Source organism: Scleropages formosus, chromosome 4, assembly GCF_900964775.1.
Source record: "Scleropages formosus chromosome 4, fSclFor1.1, whole genome shotgun sequence".
In the NCBI taxonomy this organism is placed as follows: domain Eukaryota; kingdom Metazoa; phylum Chordata; class Actinopteri; order Osteoglossiformes; family Osteoglossidae; genus Scleropages; species Scleropages formosus.
In genome coordinates this window covers 5,305,298-5,328,143 of record NC_041809.1, presented here as the reverse complement: position 1 = coordinate 5,328,143, position 22,846 = coordinate 5,305,298, and the positions used below count along the sequence as shown (strand labels likewise).

The window sequence follows — 22,846 nt, the reverse complement described above, 5'->3', positions numbered from 1 at the left end:
AAACCAATATGTACACACACACACACACACACACACTGACTGAAACCGCTTATCCCATGCAGGGTCGCGGTGAGCCGGAGCCTAACACAGCAACACAGGGCATAGGGCTGGAGGGGAAGGGGACACACCCGGGATGGGATGCTAGTCCATAACAAGGCACCCCAAGCGTGACTTGAACCCCAGACCCACCAGAGAGCGGGACCCAGCCAAACCCACTGCGCCCCCGCGCCGCCCCAACCAGTATATAGACAGGTAGAATAAATCCCATCCCAATTCTATTAGGGTCATAATTAGGTTTGATTCTTTCCGCCAGTCAGAGCCACGCTCCAAACAAGGCCTGCGATTACAATGAAGGAGCGCTGCTGCCTTCGGAGGAGCTGAAATCTGTCCAAGTATTGAGCTGCTGTCAGTTTTGGAGTTCGGCCCGAACGCGGACCGGAGAGCGGCACCCAGCCCGCTCTCTCCAGCACGTATTCGTTCGCACGCACGCTTTTCACGCATGAACCTGCCAGCCCTCACGTGTCCCCAAACACCCCTGATTTCTCCTTTTTCTTTAAGTGGAAGCGTGAGGTTCTGTCAGGAGATGAGCAGTTTTGAACATCCACCCTGCTGTTTGAATAAAAGTCTCAGGGCTAATGAGACAGATCGGCTCCTCGCTCACCGCGCTAATTAAACATATTCATGCATTTTGCAGAGCAGAAAAATATTGCCTGTGTCACGAGTACAAAGTTCTGTTCTCACCAGAATCGCTTAGAGAAGTCACGCTGCTGGTATCTACATTGTGTGTAGGCTTTACACTCTGAAATCAGTTTTTATCTAATTTCAAGTTTAATCACGATGAATCTGCTCAAAGTTTCATCATTAAAATCAATAAATAGTCCATCTAAGCCAATGAAATGGAAAGAAGTTCAACATACAGTCTAGTCTGTGAAAATGAACATAGTTAAGTTACTAAATGTTTTTTCCTCTTCTCTCTCTGGCTCGGTGTGTTTACCATTTTTATGACCGAATTGCGGTGTGTGATGTTTCATCGGCATGTTTTAATCACCACTTGGCTTTTAAAGAAATTGAAAATCCATAAAAGCAGCCTCAGTGCAAAAGTGCAAATAACTTGCTCAGCTGGTTTTATATTTGCCGCAAGAATTATTCTTGTGTTTCTTCCCTCGGTGCATACGAGGCCTTTTCAAATAACTAATGACTCACTTGCTCCACTTGTGTTCATCCCAGCTGAACCCAACCTGAACGCATCCATTGCGTCCTTAAGGGAAAACAGAAAGAGAAGCGCAGTGACATCACCCTGCATTGCTGAACGCTCCTGAACATACCTAAGTGAACACGTTCATTTGTGTGAAACAGATCAGCAACACTCCCTGGTCCACACACACACACATAGACACACACACACAGCCCACCGGGTTGGGGCCACTTCGACGCCCTCCTTGTCATGAATTAAAAATAAATTAAAGTCCGCCGTGTTGTTGCTTATGTCTTCCTGCAGTCTCAGCAGAAGTGCATCGTGGTCTTTGCGCTGGTGTGCTGTTTCGCTGTCCTGGTGGCTTTGATATTCTCTGCTGTGGACATCTGGGCTGAAGATGAGGATGGCATCACGGAGGACAACTGCAGCAAAGACTGTCGGTAGGAATTCCGTTTTTTTCCCACCGTGATGCGTGGATTCGCCAACCTCACCCCTAAAAGTGGCGAAGTGGGCATGGAGCTGATGCTTGGAAAATCCTCCCGGTCGAGGATTCCAGACTTCCACTGGTGCGCTAAATGTTTATAACAACGGCCAATTTCCTGGATTGCATACCATACAAAACATAAATCATTACATTTCTCTCAAGCCATGTGTGAAGACACCATCCATAAGTCTTCCTGTACTCTTTTGCAAATCAAATCATGTATGCGAACATAACAAGAATTTAAATATTTATAAACCAGTTCACTCAGTGACCTCATTTTCAGTTTTAAAAATGGTTACATTCATATTTTTTGAGCACAGCACTCAATGCCAGCTGGAATGGATAGATCTCATAACTCCAGAAAGGACTTAAATGGTAATGTGTAGGACCAGAAGCCATCTGCTTTCCATTAGGCAGCATTTCTCATCAATATATCTGAGGGTTAGGGTTTTGGATATTTAGGTCTGGATGCGACACCCCAGTGACCGTTAACCCGGCAACAATCTGGTAACGCGGTCCGACACAAACGCACATTTCATGGTGCCTGGGGAGAAATGCCATGAGCCAACGACACCTTTGGAACGTTAAAAAAAAATGCCATTTCAGGTTTTGGAGGGAAAGTATTATTAATCTCCCAGTCTCGCCTGGGCAAGAAGCCTTGCTTTTTTGCACGGCTACAGTATGTGAACCCAAACACCTAGTTTGTAGGCCGAGGAATTGAAGAGAAATGAATGCGCCTCGCTCCGTCACATCAGAAAAGCGTGGTGTGCTTTTGTTTGCTTTCGCTTGTTGACAGGTCAGAGCTCCAGTGCTGTCTGTTTCAGCAGCCTTGCCCGTGTATAGTTTTGCCAAAGCACACTTTCTGTCTGCATAATTGAAATGGATGTTGATGCACGTAGGATTAATGGAGCGTTGAAATGGGAACATGTTGGGATCACAGCAACACTGCGATGCCTCCGCATCTGTTGCGCAGCTCTAAAAGTCGTCCCGGTTCCCCAAGACTTCTATGAATTATAAAAATATTGCACCCCAGCAAACCCCATCCACACAGTACGTTTGTCAATTAAGTGCTCGTTAAAGATTCCATGTAGAGAATTGGCTTGTTTGGGTGAGGGTGTATGAGACCTCACTCAACTGCGTTCGCGTAGGATGTCAGTTGTAGTTTGTTTTGGTGCTTTCTGTGTCTGGGCCTCGGATTTATGGCTCCGCAGCCCATTCCACCGTCACATCTCCTTCCTCTCTTCAGAGTTGTTCCATGGAGTGGAGAGCCATCACTTTCTCGATGTTTGCTGTCATCAGTGCGTTCTTTCTTCTTTTCCTCTGTCTCATGTGGACACCTGCTCACTAGTTCAGTCGGACCTTTTAAACCTATTGCTTTTTATCCTTCTGGTCCAGCTGCTTTGAATCTGTGTAAAGAATTCACGCTCTGCGATGTTTCACATGCGGGCTGTGTCAATTGTTAAAATGATCAATTGTAATGATTTAGTGTTTCATTCAGCCATCCATTGTCCAGTGTCCAGGGTCGTAGTGGTCCAGAGTCTGGCCCAGAAGCACTGGGTGTAAGGCAGGGTATACCATGGTTAGGACACCAGTCTGTCCTAGGTCAATCACACACATTCATTCACCCGCACATATACATGCTAAGGGCAATTTAGAGTGAACAAATCGTCTGAAGCACATGCCTTTGGGCTATGAGAGGAAACAGGAGCACCCAAAAGACTGCCACCTGGCAGCCCGAAGGTGCCCAGTCCTCCTGTGTAGAGCCCTTGATCAGGATATTTAATAATAATAATAATAATAATAATATATTTCCTGTAGTCTCCCCATATCCGGTCCTTCTCTTACTGAATATTTACCGTATGTCAAAATCTTCAAGCCTTTTCCCAAAGTATTGCACGGAATTAATAATGGTCTCTGCATTCGGGCCTCGGGTTTAAATTCTCTGCAGTTAACTGTGTTATTTTGTGGCACAGAACAACTAAAGGTTAAAAAAAAACTGTGCCATATAAAACAGCAAGCGATGAATATCACCGTAGATTTATTTATAATATTGGTACTACAGCTGTAATGTGCTCTGGAACAGCGTATCCATCTTTAACGTCGTTCCGAAGAAACACCTTCCACAGCATGAGCTGAATTCCATATTTCAAAGACCTCCAAAGTGAACATGAATTTAGATTAAAAAAAAAAAAAAAAAAAAAACTATTTTTGCTGTACTTCTCAGCTCTGATAAAAACTGTGTGTTATGGCTAGAGTTTCTAATTTAAGATCTGTCTTGAAATAGCTCATCCCTTTGGATCTTTTTGTTATATTATTATTTAGGGTTGAATTCTGGAATTGTAGGTGGTGAAGCAAGTGTTGAGTTCCCTTGCTGTTTTACAGTGCTTGTTAGCAGATGGTAGAAAAGTCATATATATATGTATGTACGGACACACACACATATAGATATATATATATATATGTGTGTGTGTGTGTGTGTGTGTGCGCAGTCTGAAATCCCTGGAGTCGGACACTGCTCCTGTGTGATACGAAGACAAACGAGTCCTGGTTTCTCCACTCTAAACCTCAACCTCGGAGGGATTATGTGAGATTTTTCCATTCAGCATTTGCATGTAGCCCAGCCGTCAGATGGTTTATAAATACAGGGGCTCTTTTTTGACGCTCTGGACGTGCCTGCACATTCATGTCCATTTGCATGAGGATGCAGCGCAAAGACACATCCACGTCTGTAGCCTCTTAAGGCGAGATGCCGGTTGTCCTGGGCTCGCGTCCAAAAAAGAAAAAACGGAGCACTGAAAAGTCCCGGGTGCATCGTGTTGCCTTTGCGTTGTCCTCGTCCTGAGAAGCAGGGCATCGATTACAGAATAACACGATTAACATTTTCACTCTTCTTCTAAGTGCTTTCTTCTCCCTTTCTTCTCGCCTTTCTCTGCTCCTAACTCAAATTTGGCCCAGTGAGCCCCAACCCCATCGGTCAGTCTGTGCCAGTTCCTCGTTCACTGCTTTTGCCCCAAAATACTGATGCAGTGCAACATGTCACCAAAGGGTTAGGGTGACACTTTACGCATTTTCTCTGGCAAATCCAACACCGATACTGTGATTACATTAATTCCTCCTTAAAGTTATTCACCTATTTGTACAGCTGGATGATTTATACTGGAGCAATTTCGGGTAAGTACCTCGCTCAAGGGTACTACGGCTAGAGGTTGCAATCAAACCTGTGACTTCTGGGTTCAAAGGCAGCAGCTCCAACCACAACACCACCAGTAATCCCTGGTTGCTTTTTGCTCGCTTGGTCTCTGACCCTCAGGCATGAGGATGAAACATAGTGTAGCACAGCGCAGCTCAGTATTCTACTGGAGCAGTTCAGATGGCCTTACTTAAGGATAAGGCCTCTACTGGGACTTGAGGGTCAGGACCTCAAGCTCATATCAGGACTTGACCCCACAGTCTTTACATTACAAGTAAATGTCTCGAACTCCGATGTTAAACTGCCCCCCCCCCCCAGCTTCTTGGTCTAGACAGATATTACTTTGGTCCGGTGCTGAGTGTTCCGAGGCGCCAGCTTAAGTGCACTAGAAATATGAGCACCTTGCTTGAAGCTGAGCGGTAGCGTTTGCGTGATGCCATCAAGATGGGCACAAGTGTGGGGTTAATCATGTCAGGGTACCACTGCCTGTGATTAATCAGGCTGCAGAGAACATCTGTCCCAAAGGAGCTTATATTGACCCACTGTCTTTCGGCTCAAGGCGTGGTAACGGAATATAAGACATTAATAATATAGATCTGTGACCTCAGCCAAGGATTCAGTGCAATATACAGTTACTTAATCATTTATACACCTGGGTAGTTCTTACTGGAGCAATTTCAGGTAAGTACCTTCCTCAAGGGTACTACCAGTAGAGGTGGGATTCAAACCTGAAAGCTCTGAGTCCAAAGGCAGTAGCACTAACTACTTTACTACCAGCTGTCCAAATTTCAGGATGTGTAATAAACACGACCGCTTTTCTGACATCGGGGCCCACTGATAAATGACAAATTAAACACAAAACATTCGGTACTTATTATCTTGCGCTTTTCTGAGTCACAAAATGACTCAGTTACCAGCATCCACTTTCCGGAATTACAGTCCTGACAGCGAATGCAGCTGAAGACTGAAAAAATATGACAACTGCATATTTATTACGATGTTTTGCATGTATGGGACATACTAATAAATATGCGAGCAAGTTTGACAGTGCTGTTGTTCCTGATCTGTACATGTAATGCTTCTTTGGCCACGACAGCGGTGGCCTGGTTATATCTCTCAAGGTCCCGAAGTCGTCATGTCAGCGCAGTCGCAGTGGTGGCTGTTCTGATGCCACAAACATACAGCATCCCTGTCTCTCTGCTGAACAATGATTAGCGAACTGCTGTCTGGGGACTCAGCGTAGGGGTCGTACAGTGTCGATTGCTGAAGGTCAACAAGCAGCAGTGTGACTGGTGCAAACCAGGCTTTTCACATCCTAATATTTATCTCTTATTCATAATGTGGGAAAATGAATGAGTAATTTTGCATAAGTTCGTAAGAGTATGAGAGGGGCTGTTATTGTGTCCGTGCAAACAAATCTGTCCAAATGTGGTGACGTATTTCAGACCAGCGCTAACACAAGGGTTGCACGTCTGTTAAAGCTGTTTTCGTGAATATATATTTATAGAAAATACATAACCTTCTTTATCTGTGCTCTATGAAAACATTTGAAAGCCACTGTGCTAGAGAGTTCAGTTTGATGCTGGCAGGTCTGGCACACTTACTTTGCCTGCTGTTGTTGGCTTGCCTATTAAATCTTTCCCGCTTGTTTCATTTTCCTCACAGCAATAACAATATTTCATCCAGCTGCTGAATAAGCCAGGCAAGGAAACGAGTACAGGAAATTGATGTACATTCAAGTCCTTGTTATGGTTTTCTTTAATTAACTTTGCGTGCAACAAGGGCCCCCGCGAATCGGTCTGAAAGACTTTCAGTCGGTTGTTATCTTTCTTAAACCAGGTTTAGGCTGAACGCTCCTCTGGTTCCTCCCTAAATATGGTTTTCAGTCATTCGGGATCAGGTTAGGAACCTGTCACCGGCAAAACCTTATTGAATCAGGGTCTCTGGGCGGCGATTTCTCCATGGGAGGAAACATAGGTCTGCCATTTTACCGGCTCACATCCGGGCCGTTGACTTTGCTAAATGGAGCGAGGGGTCATTAGGGGCTTGTGATGATGTCTCGATTGTAGAAGCTGCATATAGATGCCACACGCACCCAGGAATTGGCACGACTAAACACTCCCGCTGGCCAGTAATATGGTCTGACTGGTGCACTGCCTGAAGTAATAAGTGGTATTCATGGTTGCACTTGTATGAGAAAGGCACATGATGTTCATAACCCATCCTGTAATGTCTTCATTCTCACAAATGGTGACCTCTTCAAGTCGACCTATAGCATTTCGCAGGAAGTGTACCCTTTTCTTGCAGTCGGTTTTTCCAGGAAGGCTATTTCCAATAAAATCTTCTTAGAAATAAGTCTTTGTGCATTAGTTAGCATGCTGCTCTGTGTTTTGACGACGGTCCACAATCCTGGATGCATCACATCTTTTGAACACGTTGTAAGGGAATCTATAATGTGGTCTGATCTGAAGTTTGAGCAGCGTTTAACAGACGTGGATCTCTAGACCCCGTTCAAACAGTAGATATGCTTTGGCACATGAAGACATTCGTACCTTTGGAATGTTCTTGAGCAGTTGTGTCATAGGAAATTTTAGGAAAAATCCAGCTCTGCATGATCTGAATTGTTAAGTCCCAAAGCAACAAATGTTCGACTCAGTTGCAAATTCAGGCTTGAGTTAATGGTCTATAAATGTTTAATATTCCGTATTAAAATCCCTTTAGTCTCTTGTGTGAGAAGGATTTTCAACGTGATTTGGGGTCTATGGATCTAATGAAGCATGCAAAGTTATATAATAAACAACATTAGGGGTATGTCACATGTCATACTGGCAAACCAGAGTGTGTTTTTATAAGAAAAACTGTGTTTTTTTTCTTCAGGATAGTCCTGGTGGAAAACATTCCAGAAGATGTCTTCTTTTCAGACAATGGAACGACCAGCCTCCATCTCTCGCTGGGTCTTCACACTCTCTTAGACTTGGCCACTCGATCTGTGGAGATCGTGTCCTCCTACTGGGCTCTAAACTCGACAGACCACGAGTCGGGTACGCAGGCCACAAAGCAGGTATGACTGCGCCGCTTCTATCGAGTTCCGTTTCAAGTCCTACGTGTGATTTGGAATTTCACGAAATAATAAGAACGTGTCTCTGTTGAGAGTAGCTAAATGTTTATCCTTTTGCAAATTGTGTATGTTAGTCTTACATGAACCATGTCCAGTGTATGAAGATACAACTCCACACTCTGGCATGGGTTTCCAAACAGCTTTGTGTCCCCATGTCCACTATGTCCATAGAGATGGCTTCCCTCCAAGTGTGCGGTAATCATTCGTATTCATACGTTGTGGATCTGGGTGGGAGAACGCGGCTGGGGCAGATTGCCGCGTAGCAAGGCGGAGCGGCACGGAAAGGGGAACGCAAACAGTGCCAGAGGAAATGGCGAGGTGTTCCATCACTCTTTCGGCAGCCTTTTCCACAGAGGCTGCTGGAGGATTGGAAATTGCATTTGTGGCCTTTCGGCGGTAAATGGGCTTGATCGGTTAAACCTGGAGTGATTGTTTCCCATCAGTGCGGGTAATGAAACTGCAGTTGGGAGGTAGGACGGGAACCGGTGGGGGTAATGATTCACCCGGGGGTGCTGCAATGACCCTGCTGCGAGTAACACACTCATATCTTAGCTTAGCTTAGCTTAGCTTGTCTTAGCACAATGCTAGCATAACATTGACATTTTATTCAACTGCAACGTTCACGTGTGGAGTTGCCAGCGCTTCTGCTAATCTCCACATGCAGCGAATTGGCAACAGAAGTGAAGAGAATTGGATTTTTAAAGCAGCCAATAATGCCAAATTAAAATTTCAGTTGTTTTAAGCTACCGCACTGTGTTCAGTGTTTTGTGAAATTGTTATGCAACAAAAAAGAGAGAAGGAAATTCCTGAGGGGAAAAAAGCACTGGGCACACTTACGCTTGGCAATTCCAGGGTGTCATGAAAACTGAGAAGGGTTCGTGTGTTCCCATATGATTCAGCAGACCTACGGAAACTGGCCACTTAAATATTTTTGATGTTCAGTTCGCCGTGACTCAGTGAATCAACGTTTTCCTCACTTTCATCAAGTCTAAATAGAGAGTTCCAATTCTGAACATAAACTTGAGATGTTCTGGTAAATTGGCTCGAGCCGCTGCTTCTCCCAGCACGTCGAGGCCGCCATGCAATCGTGCAGATACCCCGTGCGCAGAATCCACAGGATTCGCCCATATCTCAGACCACACTGTACAGCTTCTGCTCCCGGCCAGGGTGAAATCCCACCGCTACAGCTCTCCCCCGTCCGCTTTTCTGGCTTTCGCCATCAAGCTTCTCCGGTTGATCCAGAAAGCCACGGCACAAGCTGTTTTGACCCACCAACACGTTAACATGTATTTCATGCTGCTGCTGGACTCAAACCTGGACCCGAAGTGGCTCGCAGTGCTCAGTGTCACACGTCTAATCTGAGATTCTGATCCTTGCTGACAGATATGGCAGCCGTTCACCTCCTTAGATCTGAGCACGTGACATCTTTGATCCAGACCAGTTCCTTAACCGTCCTGCTGGTTTGCGTCTCAAACGCATGCGAACGCCTGTATGGTCTTCACCCACAGGGCCAGTGCCTGTTCCAACGGCTCCTTGGCCTGAAGGCTCAGCAGATCAACCTGAGGGTGGCGAGCGGTCTTATCAACTCCACGGAGCTTAGGAGCCTGTCGAAACACGGTAAGTGACATGGCGATTATATCGGTGCCAGCTGTGGTGGCAGCGGTGGCGGCGTCACCTCGCCGACACAGAAGGAAATGACTCAGTGCTGTGTCATGGATATCGATTCATGGAAGCTGCAGTGTACATAGAAGTGGTTGCCTGGCAATATTTAAAACAGCAGTAATTTTTGCAGGCTAGTTACAAAGTGGCCTGCTCCTTGTCAACAGAATGTGCATAAGTCAGAATAATAATAATAATAACAATATTACTGTCAGCAAGCGGCTCGGTACAGGGCTGGTTTGGCTGAGCAAAATGCCTCTGTCAACACAGCACGCAGCCTGGCTTTTACCGCATGAATGTTCACTTAAATCTTCATTTTTAACGTGCATCAAGGGTGTTCGGCAGCATCCGTTTTGCGTCATTCGATAAGCAATATTCTGGCCGTAATAAATGCGACGAGGCTGTAAAAAATCTTACATAACTGAAAATAATAAATACAATTAATCTTATAGCAGTGGGTCATATTTATAATGTATCGATATAATTATATAAACACAGAATTGGGGGAAGATCGGTACCTATTTAAAAATATGCTGTACCCGTCATTAATAATCATTTTAATTGAAAAGACGTGACTCTTCCCATATGTGACTTTTAAAGGAACTCAGATGTTCCAAAAAGGATTGAAAATGGCTGTTTTTTTTTTTTTTTCTGCCTTTCTCGCCGTTGTTTCGAACGATCGACACACCACCTGCTAGTTAGACTGTTACAGCTACGTCTCGCATCACATGCATGGTGTTGCTATGTAGGTAGTAGTACAATATACAGTCTTGTAACTTTCTTAATTAGCACTAACATCACAGCTGTGGTTTTTATGCTCCATTTCAATGTTGAGGTTTCTCATTTCAGCAAACTCACTAGTAACTTAATACTCCTAATGAGTGAATTTTGAGGGGGGCCTTTCATGGCGCAGTGATGTCAGCTCCCGTGCCTGGGTTTTTCGTAGAACGTACCGCCAGACCAAGACCAACAGTTTTACGGAACTGTTTATTAAATGTTTAAAAAAAAAAAGAAAATCATGGTCATAAAGCCACCTAAATAAATCAGGTGAGGTGACGTACAATCCAAGTAATTACTTTGATTAAGCAATTAGGAGGTGAAGTTGAGCGAAAGCCAGAACCTCCTGCGCTCCTCAAGGACACAGCTGTGCAGCCCAGACTTAGAATGAAATAAAGTGCAATATATCCTAACAAGCAGCTGCTCCGCAAATTACCACGGAGTCCTTGAGAATTTAAATAAATGAAAACTTTCTCGGTGCGGAAAAGTTATGCTCCGCAAACAGCGGCAGTGCCATTATTTTATTTTTTTAGCTGAAGCGAAAGGAGCGGTTTATGAAATTTCTTTAAAAATAGGATGCATGTGCACGCAGGGCGGGTCTATTTTAATAAATAGGCCTAACCCACAGGGCATCGCTGTTGCCGTGAAATTTGATGGTGGATACATACGTACGAGTTCCGCGCTCATGAAGTCAGCACACGAAGTTCAGTGCGTGAAGAGCAAAAGGATTAAATACTGCAGCCACAAGTTCACAAACCCAAAAGTCACGCGTACAACGGGAAGCAGCTGAAATAAGACAGGAAATAACAGGTGACTGTTTATTGCAACTGCCTTATCAGGCAACAGAAAATATTCCCAGCAGCACCACTCACTAGCTGATAACGATGAACATTTGGAAGAAATCAATAAGGTATTTCCAGCATTAATATGAACTGCATTGGCTGCATTATGACTGAAGTGTCCCCTCCGTTTATAAATACAGCAGGCCCCGACATTCTGTTTGTAATCTGAGTTGTTCATAAATCCAAAGCCATTTTTACCCCCAAATCAAAACAAATAAAAGCTTAACCTTGTTATTGATCACCAGCACTCGGGAACACCAGGTACGAGCTGTAAACACTGCAGGACCGATTGAAATGGATCCGGCCCCAATCTCTTCGTCTGTTTCGGTGCATCTTATTGATGCCTGTCGGCATGTCTCATTCCTTCCATTGCAAACTGACATTTTACACTTGATCAGCAAAGATGAATGCTATTAATAAATGAATAAATAACCGGACAGCGTCTGAATTGATGGTATGGTTGCCGCCGTAATTTCTAATGGTTTTTTGAGCCGGTGTGAGAGAAGTGACGCTCACAAGGCACTGAAGTGACAGCTAGTGCAATGAAGATATGCACAAGAAATGAACAATAAAAGCTTTCTAGAACTTTCCAAAAGTCTCCATGCTTGGGCTTGGTCTTCTCGACTCCGGGATCTCGCAGAGGGGAAAAGGAAGCACTCGACATCACCTACACAGTCCTACCAAATGACACACCACCTTAGGGGTACGAACACATTTATGTCATAAGCACGTGCATGACAAATTAACATCATATCATCTTTACCCTAATTTTTAAATGACCCTTTGCTGACTGACCCAAATTCTTTACTATCGACTCATTTTTGTTTAAAAACAATTTTGATGTTACAGCAGTAAAGGCAGAAAACAAACAAGCCCAAACATATTTTTGTATTAAGGATAACCTGCAGTGTTGGAGTATTGGATGTAATTTTAGGAAATTGAGATGAAACATTACAGAAAAGGGTATAATGAAGACTGAAAGTGTAAGTCGTTGTTCGGTAGTTTTGCGGTGCCAAACCACAGATACTGAACTGTGTATTCCTACTTATGAAAATGAAATGTTATGCTTCTGTAATTGTATAATTCTATTTAGCTAGAATGAAAATTTGAAATGAACAAAATTTTCATTATGATAATGAAAATTTCATTATGATTAGGGGGTATTTCATGAAGAACATAGGGTTGACGTACAATTAGAGGTTCATATGCTTAAGACATAAAATTAAACTCTTTGTGACAAATACCTAATAAAAAGTATTTTTGTGGGCGTAAACGGGACATGGAGTTCACTGCTGATCACTTTGGTGTGTCCGTGGTTCCCTGTCTGCTCCCACCCGCACAGGTGCCGAGGTCCACTACCTCAACATGACCGCGCTGACCAAGGGCCACTTTCACTCCTCCTTCTGGGTGGTGGATCGGCAGCACATGTACATCGGTAGCGCTGTCATGGACTGGCGATCGCTGTCCAAGGTACCTGCCGCACGCTATCCCCAGGCTACAGGGGGCGATACTGATGACCCCCACCTGCATCAGATGTATCCCAGGTGTGACGGCACGCGCGCATTTGCGGCTGGCCCACTGACAGGGGTCTGAGAAGCAGATGACTCTGTCAACGGGGATTATTTCCAGGGGTCCGGGTGACAGCGTCACGAAGACCGGCCTTGTCTTTTTCATGCTTTGATCTGTTTGTGTCACAGAGCCTCTGGCTGAGTCATCGGGAGGCGTTTGTTGCCATATAGACGCAACAGCGGTGTCCGGGCGCGAACGAGGCCGCCTGCGTGACACTGTGCAGCCTCGCTAACTTCACCCTGTCACACCTTGGATGTACACTTTCAAAGCAAGGAAAGTAGGACTAGGGGCCAGGCTCGGGCCTAATGGATCTCTGCACACCTATTGTTTATTATGACATGACATTATTTAGTAGCTTAACAGACTCTTTTGTTCAAAGGGTATTTATACTTAAGCACTTCGGATGGAGAAGTGCTCAAAGGTCCAGCAGCAAAGCCCCTCCTCGGGATCAAACCCGCTGCTCTTCAGTTGCACATCCTGTGGCCGTGTTGCGTTCACGTTTTTTCCACTTGTCAGACACTTACACTGAATACGATGTGCTGTTTAGCTGACGCCTTTTACATCCAAGGTGTCTTACACTGCTAGATACAGTACGGCACACTACCAACAGTCCATCTCTCATCCACACTCCAAGGCAGCACACACGCTAAAGGCAATTCGGAGTCATCAATTCTGTCTTTGGACCGCGGGGGGAAACCCACGCGAACAAGTAAACTCGACACAGACTGAGCAAGGATCGAACCCATGTCTTCTCACACCTCTCGTACCGTCCGGGATTCTTCTTAGGTTCACGAAACCTACAGGTATTGCTGTGAGGTTCCAGGCGCTGCGGAGAATACAGATGGGGAAACATCTGGAACGCGCGACAGTGCATAAAGATGTCTGTGGAAACGATGTCAATGAACGCATCCGTGATCTGAGCCGCCCACCGGCGGGCGATTGCAGTGATTGTTATGGCCCGAACTCGGCGATGTTTTGACAAGCGCTGCACACTCTGCTGACTGCGGGTATTATCTCGCCCGTGCACGGCCGGCGGAAGCCGAAGCCGCGGCCGTCTGCGCGGTGCATGAATTACACCGTAAGCCTGTTCGGCTCTGCAGAAGGAGTAAATTTATTCCACAGCCACCGCCCCGCACCCCCCCGACTCGAAAGACTACCGGGATAGACCGTGATTTAAGTGAGCTGGACACCGAGCAGGGCTGCGCCCAGAGTCAAAGACGAGAGGAGCAAGTGAGCAAACAGCACAGTGAAGGTGAGAGATGGAGACAGAGGGAGAGAACATGATTGAAGGTTAGAGACAGAAAGAGTGTGTTGGAGAGGGAAGGGAGCAGCAAGGGGGATGTTTGCCATCATCCCACCTGTCTCTTACTGTGCAATTAAATGAGCTGGCAAGCTGATCCGTCTCCCTCTCTCTCCCTCCCTCCCTCTCGCTCGCTCCATTTTTCTGTACCAGAGACATACCCTCCTTGATTATTCATCTGAGCAATATCCCGTCGAAGCTGAAATTAAAGTGATGAGAAGTAGAAATTAGTGTTCTCCTTCTCAACACCCTGTTTTTACCCCTGACGGCGTTGCCGGGAGCGTTGTGCTATTTGCTGGGTTTGCGTCGATATGGTGGAGACCTGTGGGTCTGCGCAGTTTTCCAAGGTGGGATGCTAAGGAGAAGGAGGAGGAGGAGTTGTCAGGGGTGCAGCGGACGGAGGCTGTGATGGAGCCTCTTACCTGGAAGCCGTCCGCGCTCGTTCTCGCCGAGTTCCCCAACAGCAGACTGGAAACAGGAGAGCCTTGTGGGAAAATAAGCTCTTAAATCCTGGAGCTGTGCCCACGCTTCTTGTATCACGAGAGCCTTTACAGGGGTCTTCCTCAGCGGTGGCTGCCCTTAAATGTCTCCTGCAGTGCGGGGCACTGGTTTATTACGGCACAGGAACAGATCGTGTCACGAAAGGCCATTGACCAGCTTTCGCTTGACCGCTCAACGGGAACACTGATGAAAAAGATGTAATTTAATTGCAGCTGATTTGTTTCCTTCTGGGGTGCGCAGCAAAATGTCAATTGAATAAACATGATGGACATGTATAGGCTGCTGGTACTCGCGCAAAACATTTTCTAAACGCAGGAGCAGTTGGTGATGATTGGGCCAGCAGGTGGCGTAGTGGTTAGAGCCATTGCCTTGCGATCAGCAGACCCGGTAAGAATCCCCTGTCCTACTGCCGCACACGTGATCAAGGAACTCGCCCTGAATTCATGCAGCAAAAATTACACACCTGTATGAATGAGTACCTAACTAAGCGACCCTGCTTATAAGGCCTGACATCATTTTGGGACTGATGAATAAACAACGCTGATTGGTTGAAAAGAGTCACATGACTAATACGGCGCAATCGTTCTTTCGCCGCCAAAAACAAAGCTACCGTTTGATGCAACGTGCTGCACCTGAGCTTTCTGCTACTCCTTCTGCTGATTATCACCCAGGATTGAGGCTCATTTAAATTCATACCTTGCTTTGTGTTGACTTCGTCAATCTCCACAGCCGGGGATACAAGCGTTTCACACGCAGCCTTTGATCAGATCTCGCCGTCGGCGTGTACATCTCCTTCGTAAGCAGGACGCCCTACCGATAAGCCCCATCCGCCCTCGTCTCGCTGCTCTGCTGTGGTCGAAGCTCTGATTTCGTGTTCTTTGGGCCATGCAGATGAAGGAGCTCGGGGTGATCATCTATAACTGCAGCTGCCTGGTGCTGGACCTGCATAGGATATTCAGCCTGTACTGGCAGCTGCAGTACAAAGACTACGTGCCGTCCATCTGGTCCAAGAGGCTGACTGCGCTCTACAACAAGGAGAACGCTCTGCCGCTGCTCCTCAACAGCACCCAGGCCCATGCCTACATTTCCGTGAGTGTTCCCATGACGCCCGCTGAGGGCCTTGTGGCTCAGCCCACCTGACACGTCTCCGCTCATTTACTCCTGTCTTCGTCCCCAAAGCTGGTCCCGGTCCTGGAGACTCCAGCAAATGCTGGCGTTCGTTCCAACCCATTGCTTAAATAACCTTTAACAACCCTTGGTCGAGCTGCGAAAGGCTGACTCCGCGAGCGCCTGTAAATCTATAGGATTTGTCCGTTAAATCTCTGTTCACACGATCAAATTTTAATCAGCTGTCGCACTTCTGAAAAACGTAACAGCTGAGGCAGTGAAACCGCCGATGGTAATTTATTAAAGAAAATGAAACATCAATTATGGTGCGGCTTTGCTAGGTTCACATCCACGCCTCCAGCGAGCTAAAGGTTCAACGAAACGAAGGCTGGGACGCTGGTGGATTTATTGATCCTCAACAACGCGTCACGTGTATTCCGAACGCGATGTGAGCCGCGGGATTCCTTTACCCAGGAGCTCGATGAAAGGAGACCGAGAGAAACTAGGGGTGCCGGGTTCGAGCTTGGAAACAATGACCCTTTCCTGTTACTAAATTTCATTTATTACATTGATCACGTCAATTTTTCAGACACGTTTTAAGCTCTTCTGTGTGGGTGTCGAAGGTTTCAACGCCATGCGAAGGACTTCCTTACAAAAGATTATTTTTTGCTTTTTAGAACTATTCCCCCTCCTAAAATGCCTAGCAAACAATCAAGGTTATGCTTTTTATTCTTGAATCGTTTTTGGTTTGGCTTTTTTCCCAGCTCTCTTGATTCTAACAGCCATTTCCATTGACACGGCACTCTTGACGTCCGCGTGCGCCATAAAGCAAAGCCAGCTATGGCAGCCCTCAGTTATTAATAACTCGCGTCAGTGTTTTTCCGGCCGGACGCGGCGATCCGGGTAGCTCAGCTGCCCATTAAAAACATTTCATCTTTAAGGTCATTTGCCAGGCCTTCTCCGGCATTGGAAACGGTGGTGTTTATTGAGCCAGACAGCGGCTTCGTTTCTGCCCTGAAATAAGAGGCAAAAATAAAATCGATGTTACGGAACGTCATTTTCAGCTGCATTGACTGCACCGGCTGGGTCTTTTCCCGTCTGCAGTTCTCTTAGCCGAGGCACAATCGGATTAGCGTGGAGTGCCGTCCCGTGTTGTTTAGGGAGCGCCTGGAAACACTCCTCCCTCCTCACTTTGCAGTGCGGAAATGATCAAATGCAAATGTAGTTAAGGAGACGCGTCATCGGCGCATTATTCATTAATGACGATGACTGCGCTTTGCGTTGCGGAGAGGACACGTGTTGGGGTTTGGCCCCGAAACGTTTCGGCTTCACTTGACCTTAATGAACCTCACGTTTTCTGGACACGGGCGAGACATTTGACACCCTCCGGGTTTGGTCGTGACACGGGCTGCACACGCCATAGCGTGTCAGCAAGCCCTGCCGCCCCCTCGCCCTGATGACACACGTTTGGCTGTGCGTGAATACGCCCGCGGGAGCTCCCACCTACCCCCTTTGAAAGGACGCATTTCAGCAGCTCAAGGCTGCGATGCTGATGTCACAACCGGGGACCTAATACACATAAATAACGTGTGATAGATAATTAGACTGAAGCGAGACGAGGAAAAAAGGGGGAAGTTGCCCCACTCCCTCAGATCAGGGCAGGGTTACTGTGAGGATGGAGATAAGTCAGAAAGACAGATTGAGGAGAAGGCGGTCGAGGTAAGAAGATGTGATTTTGCCCTCGGAGGGGCACCATCAACCCTTTAGCACCTGGTCTTCACCCGTCGCTGCAGAGCTCCCCGGACGCCTTCTGTCCCAAGGACCGGACGAGGGACATCGATGCCATCTTCCGCGTGATGCAGGACGCCAAGAAGTTCATCTATGTTTCCATCACAGACTACCTGCCTCTTATCAATAAGAGCCCTCACAGGTCAGCTCTTTCTCACGATTATTCAGTGGTGCTGCAGCAATCCCACTTATCGCTGCCAGCGGCCACATATAGATGGTACCACGTTGCGGATGAGCATTGATTTTGTTTCTTGCCTTTTTTCGTTTCCTGCACGTATATACGCTCAGGTACTGGTCGCGGATCGACGGGATGCTGCGGGAGGCCTTGATTCTGAGGAGCATCGAGGTGCGTCTGCTCATCAGCTGCTGGAAGCAGACGCACCCGCTGACCTTTAACTTTGCCTGGTCTCTGAAGACGCTGTGCAGGGAGCTGACCAACTGCACGCTGGAGGTGGTGAGTACACTCAGCTGGACGAATGGGAACCGCAAAAAACGTACGTGAGCAATTCTGAACGTGTGGGTCTTAAGATCGAAATGCGTTTCGAGCAACGATGATATTGTGGACCTGCTTCTCAATGAGATTATGTCCGTGTTTGAAAGACGGGGCAGCTTTTTTGCAGAAAGAAGAAAAACGGACAAACGTTTTGTGGCCCCGAAAGCACATGCTTTAATAGTCCTGCTTAAATGTAACCTTACAAGGTTTCACGGGAATTCTCAGGGCAGATCTTCAGGACATAATTACACAGTTTTGTGAGGGAAGCCTGTGATCAAGTTTTGCGGATGACAAGTCTTACCACAGAATGTAGAATGTGTGGTTTGCACTGTTGCACAATAACTTCAAAACTACACAGCACTTGTGTGTTGCTTCAGTTTCTTATGATTATCATCATCATGATACAAAGTATTAGTTTTCACGTTCATTACGATCATGGGTCGTAGTGTGCTTTTTGGCGGGAAAGTGTGTCCCGACAAGCCCTGACCCCACTGGTGTCTGGCTGGGCTTCGTGTGTGCGGCCCAACGTGTGTATGGTCTCTCATGCAGAAGTTCTTCAGTCCCAGAGAGCAGAAGGATGGCACCGTGCACGCAGTCAACCACAACAAGTTCATGGTCACCGACAACTCGGTGTATATAGGTGAGGACTCGAACCTTTGACCATTTCGATTTTGCTCCGGCGCAGACGCTTCTTTGTTTGGCCGAGGTCAACCGGAATATCGCGATCGTTTGACCGATTGATCGGTGCCCGTTGAGCAGAGAAATGTACGGCTCTGACTCCACAGGGAACTTCGACTGGGTGGGGAACGAGTTTGCGTACAACGCCGGCGCGGGGCTGGTCATCAGCCAGGACAGGGGCGCGGAGGAGCGCAATGCCACCGTGGTGGAGCAGCTGAAGGCCGCCTTCCTGCGGGACTGGCACTCGCGCTACACCAAGAGCCTGCAGGCCAACAAGGTCCCCGAGTGCGGAAAGCGCCGCGGCAGCCAGTCGGCGCCGCTCAAGGGCTCGCCGGACAGCGTGCCGGACAGCACGTGGGACAGCGCGGCGGACGGAGATGGCGAGAACACTTCCCTGTGACCAAGGGGACTCGCCGACACCTCGCTTCTGTCCTCTTTTTTTTTACTCCGAGCGGCCGACGTACAGGGCGCCGGGAAGCAGAACTCATTTTGAAATTTCTTATATAACTCTCTGTGTAAAGCCCAATTCCCGACATGATTAATTTGCAGAACAGCTCCTCACGGTGCTTCATTTAGGAGGATTTATGATGTTTTCTCAGTTGTTAGTGGAGCGTTACAACATTGGACTACAGCAGGACGCCCTCGAACTCCGCGGAAACTTTGAGGAACCAAAAAAGGACCGTCCCCAGACGGTGTACCGCTTTGCCGAAAGCTCTCGTGGCACCAGAATCGTCCCTTTTTTTAAATGCATAACATCAAGAGGGGGGAAATCGGTTTCCCGGTCGTAGCTGCGAATGTGGAGATTGTTTCCCTCCGAAGCACACTTTTTTAACGTCTTCTGCAATTGCAAAAAAAAGCTGCAGATAGAGGTTCACAGATGGTGGTGTGAGGAGATCCAGCAGCAAGACCCGTACTCTGATAGTACGTGAGGCGCGAGGGTAGTCGAGTGAACAAACGTACAGTCTCCCAGCCAAAATGACAACGAAGAATGTACAGTATGTGGTGTGAATGTGAGAGGACGGTGGGTAGGGAGCAGTCGGAGAGCGGCGGGTGGGCCGATCTCCGCTCGGTGATGGGCCGGCCCACCCCACCGTATCGCCGTTCTACGCCCACCTGTAAAGGCAGAACTCGTACCTTGATAGTCCCACCTGTGTGAGGTTTACTCTTACAAGCTACATCCTGAACCGGTATGCAGCTGAGCACAGCTTTTTTTTTCCTCGCACGAATGTTTATTTGCTCACTTCTCAGCCATTTGCCTTACTAATGGTTTCAGTCTTACTGGCTGCACATGTGCTCATTTAAATTTGACTGATTTTTAATTTTTTTTTTTTTTTATTTAACTGGAAATAAAGAAGCAGCCGCAGGGTAATTCCTGCATTTCCGTGGCCTCGGTTCGCATGGCGCTCCTTTTCTGGGGCGACTCTTCGGTGGCAACAGCGGCAAACGCACAGCGATGTCCCCGATCCCCTTGGCTCTGCTGCCGAAATGTTCAGCCCATAGTGACAAACTGGCTTTAGAGAAGTTCACATCCTTTACCTCCTACTCTTTTATTTTCATCGCTAACACCCTGCGTTTGAGATTATTGGCACAACCATAACTTTTGTAAGTGTTTATACCAGCGATTGGTTTCCGGTCAGTTTCTAACGCAACGCTGGAAGCCACGCGTACACGATTTTTACACAGAAAATGTCTTTTCCACACTAAGATCACTGTAGCATCTGTCACGGCAGTTGCTCCGATTCACCTTTTTGTTCAGGTTTACATACAGAACTTTGATTTTATGAATATTTAGAGTCAAACTCAGTCAAAAGATGTGACAAAATTGCATGGTCCCCGACTCATTTGGAACCCTGAGATACAGGCATTCGTTTTCATCCACTGTAGAGGACATGTATTTTTAAGGGCATCTCCCAGACTGTACCTGGAGTGTGAACCATGCTACTTCCAAACTTTTCAGAGAACATTTTGTGCTTTTTAATGATACCACATGCTGCGGAGTGGGGCTTGGAAAACTTCCTATAAATCCTAGAAATGTATTCAAAAACCCCCTTTTTTTCCTGGGTCCCAGGAGGAAAGGACATCATAGCAGCATTTTTTTATATGTGAAACGTACTGCAAAGGCACCATTTTTTACTGAGCAGTCTTAGTACTAAGGTTCTAATCCCGATGCTCATGTTTTATATGTTTTATACGATCTAAAAACGCTTTTTCCATCACTTTTAAGAGCTGCGTATTCATCACATCAATAAGCCACGGTTCTTCGTGATGTGTTGTAGGGAGAGCATCTTATTCAGTAACTGTACCGCCAGATGTGTGGACCAATATCAGATGTGTATCTGACTGCTGCCAGTGCGCGTATCTGCTGAAAACACCTCCGTCCTTCATTTGAAGAAGTAGGTATGACTGCTCCTTCGATGTTTCAGGATTTCTTATCACTGGCGTGGCCTCTTAGGATCCATTTGTGGACAGGCTGCTATAATACCGAACCTCAAAAAGGAGCCGTCACTTATTCCGTTTTACAGCATTTGCTTTTGTTGCACTTTTTCATTGCAAGGAATATCTCTATAATGATGGATGTAAGGGTGCAGAATGAAAAAGAGTACACAGCTTCTGAACTGTTAAGTGTCATTGTAAAAGAACGGACTCCTTTCTTGCCTAACAAAAGTGTAATGTTGTAAAGAAAGGCTCGGGCGGGAAGGAAACTGCATTTGTCACTTGCTTTCTTAATATTCCCATTCAAACTCTGTTCAATCTACTGCCACTTGATCGCATTTAAATGCCAATCATCAGTCTCAACCACGTGAACTACATTTCCCACGTCGCTCCGAATTCTTCACTTCCGCTGCTGCACCTCGATCATCTGTGCCGCCTCTGTTCTCCCCGTCGCTTTGGCGTCGTTTCACCCGTACGCCTGTCAACTTGGCAAACATCAGATGCGCGTATGACCAGCAGAACTTTTTGTGCATACCAAGCCAAACAAATACAATACAGCACATTCTTATACATTCCGGGTGACTGAATATTATGTGCAGCTGCTAAATCATGTTTTAAGTTACCGGTCAGCAGTGATCTGATACCCTGTTTTGGAGCCTGTTTTCAGTGTGAAAAGCAGCAGTCTGCAGTATTGTACCACACTGGGTGTTGTCCAGGACAGCACATTGTTCACTGGTGTATTACTGCCACCTCGAGCTGCAGAGAAATAACAGCAGCAGTGCAGACAAACCAGGAGTGGCCCACTAGATGAGCTGGGGACTCGCCCCGCTAGGAACATAACCGCACATCAGTTATTCCAGGTGGGGACAGAAGAAAAAAACTTTGTGCCTACTGAAAATTGCACAAACTTAACCTGGTACATTTGCCTGCACCTTAAATAAACCGGCAGGTTCTTTGGGGACACAGTTAATAATGTTAGATCCGACCACATAACCCGCAGACACGAATTCTCTCCTGTTCCGTTGCTGTTGATCTGTATAATAATCTCATTTAAATATTAATAGAGGTGTGTTTGTGTAATATTTAGCAGGTCGTGCTCATTCTGAGTTGGAAAAAGGATGCGCTGGTGTTCGCCGAGGGCCCCGTGAATTTAGGACGAGACCGACTGCCCCCCAGAAGTCAATGCCAGTGTTACAGGGAGACGCTTGATACCGTAGTATGCTGTAGTACTTTCACTGTTTGCCTAAACACAGATCATTTTAATCTAGATTAATTTATTACTATGCATTAACTGCTTTATAATAGAACACTATTTTTAAATCAGGTTTTTCCTCTATTTTGGCATGCTACTTGTTTGCATGGCCTGCCTTTTTAACTTATACAAGTTTTTTTGCAATATGATATATATTTAAGAATGCAGAGGAATGTATATTTATTGTATAACCTTCTTAATTAATGCGTAGGAAATAAATTGATAAGTGTAATTTTTACTCTTAATAAAAAATCTGCCCGCCGATCATGTTGTGCCTGGTTTATTTGAAGGACCGCGGCTGCGAGATGTGGTTGAGGTTGAACATCTGGAAAGGCTCGAGCACGAGCCGCGCGCAACGCGAGGGCAGAGTGAAAGTTCCAGAGATGATGCGTCGCTCCAGATTTAGCGCAGCTCAGCGACCCGGCGGCTTAACGGCGTGCGGTAAATCCTCCGTGGCCCG

General features: G+C 46.5%; 1 protein-coding gene across 2 annotated transcripts in view; it reads left to right on the top strand.

The window, feature by feature from the left end:
- LOC108932690 (phospholipase D family, member 5) overlaps positions 1 to 22,715 on the top strand; it is a 36,864-nt gene extending 14,149 nt beyond the window's left edge. The window contains exons 2-11 of one of the 2 annotated variants that reach the window (XR_003797638.1): positions 1,499 to 1,635; positions 7,747 to 7,930; positions 9,496 to 9,604; positions 12,608 to 12,735; positions 15,527 to 15,724; positions 17,536 to 17,672; positions 17,819 to 17,984; positions 18,573 to 18,663; positions 18,809 to 22,350; positions 22,677 to 22,715. Coding sequence is in view for 1 of the 2 variants with exons in the window: in XM_018749242.2 (XP_018604758.1) it covers positions 1,499 to 1,635; positions 7,747 to 7,930; positions 9,496 to 9,604; positions 12,608 to 12,735; positions 15,527 to 15,724; positions 17,536 to 17,672; positions 17,819 to 17,984; positions 18,573 to 18,663; positions 18,809 to 19,101 (1,443 nt within the window). In the remaining variant the exon portion in view is untranslated. Of the gene's footprint in view, positions 1 to 1,498; positions 1,636 to 7,746; positions 7,931 to 9,495; positions 9,605 to 12,607; positions 12,736 to 15,526; positions 15,725 to 17,535; positions 17,673 to 17,818; positions 17,985 to 18,572; positions 18,664 to 18,808; positions 22,493 to 22,676 lie in introns of those variants that run through there. The other variant, XM_018749242.2, reaches the window with a different exon arrangement.
- Positions 22,716 to 22,846: the final 131 nt, after the last annotated feature.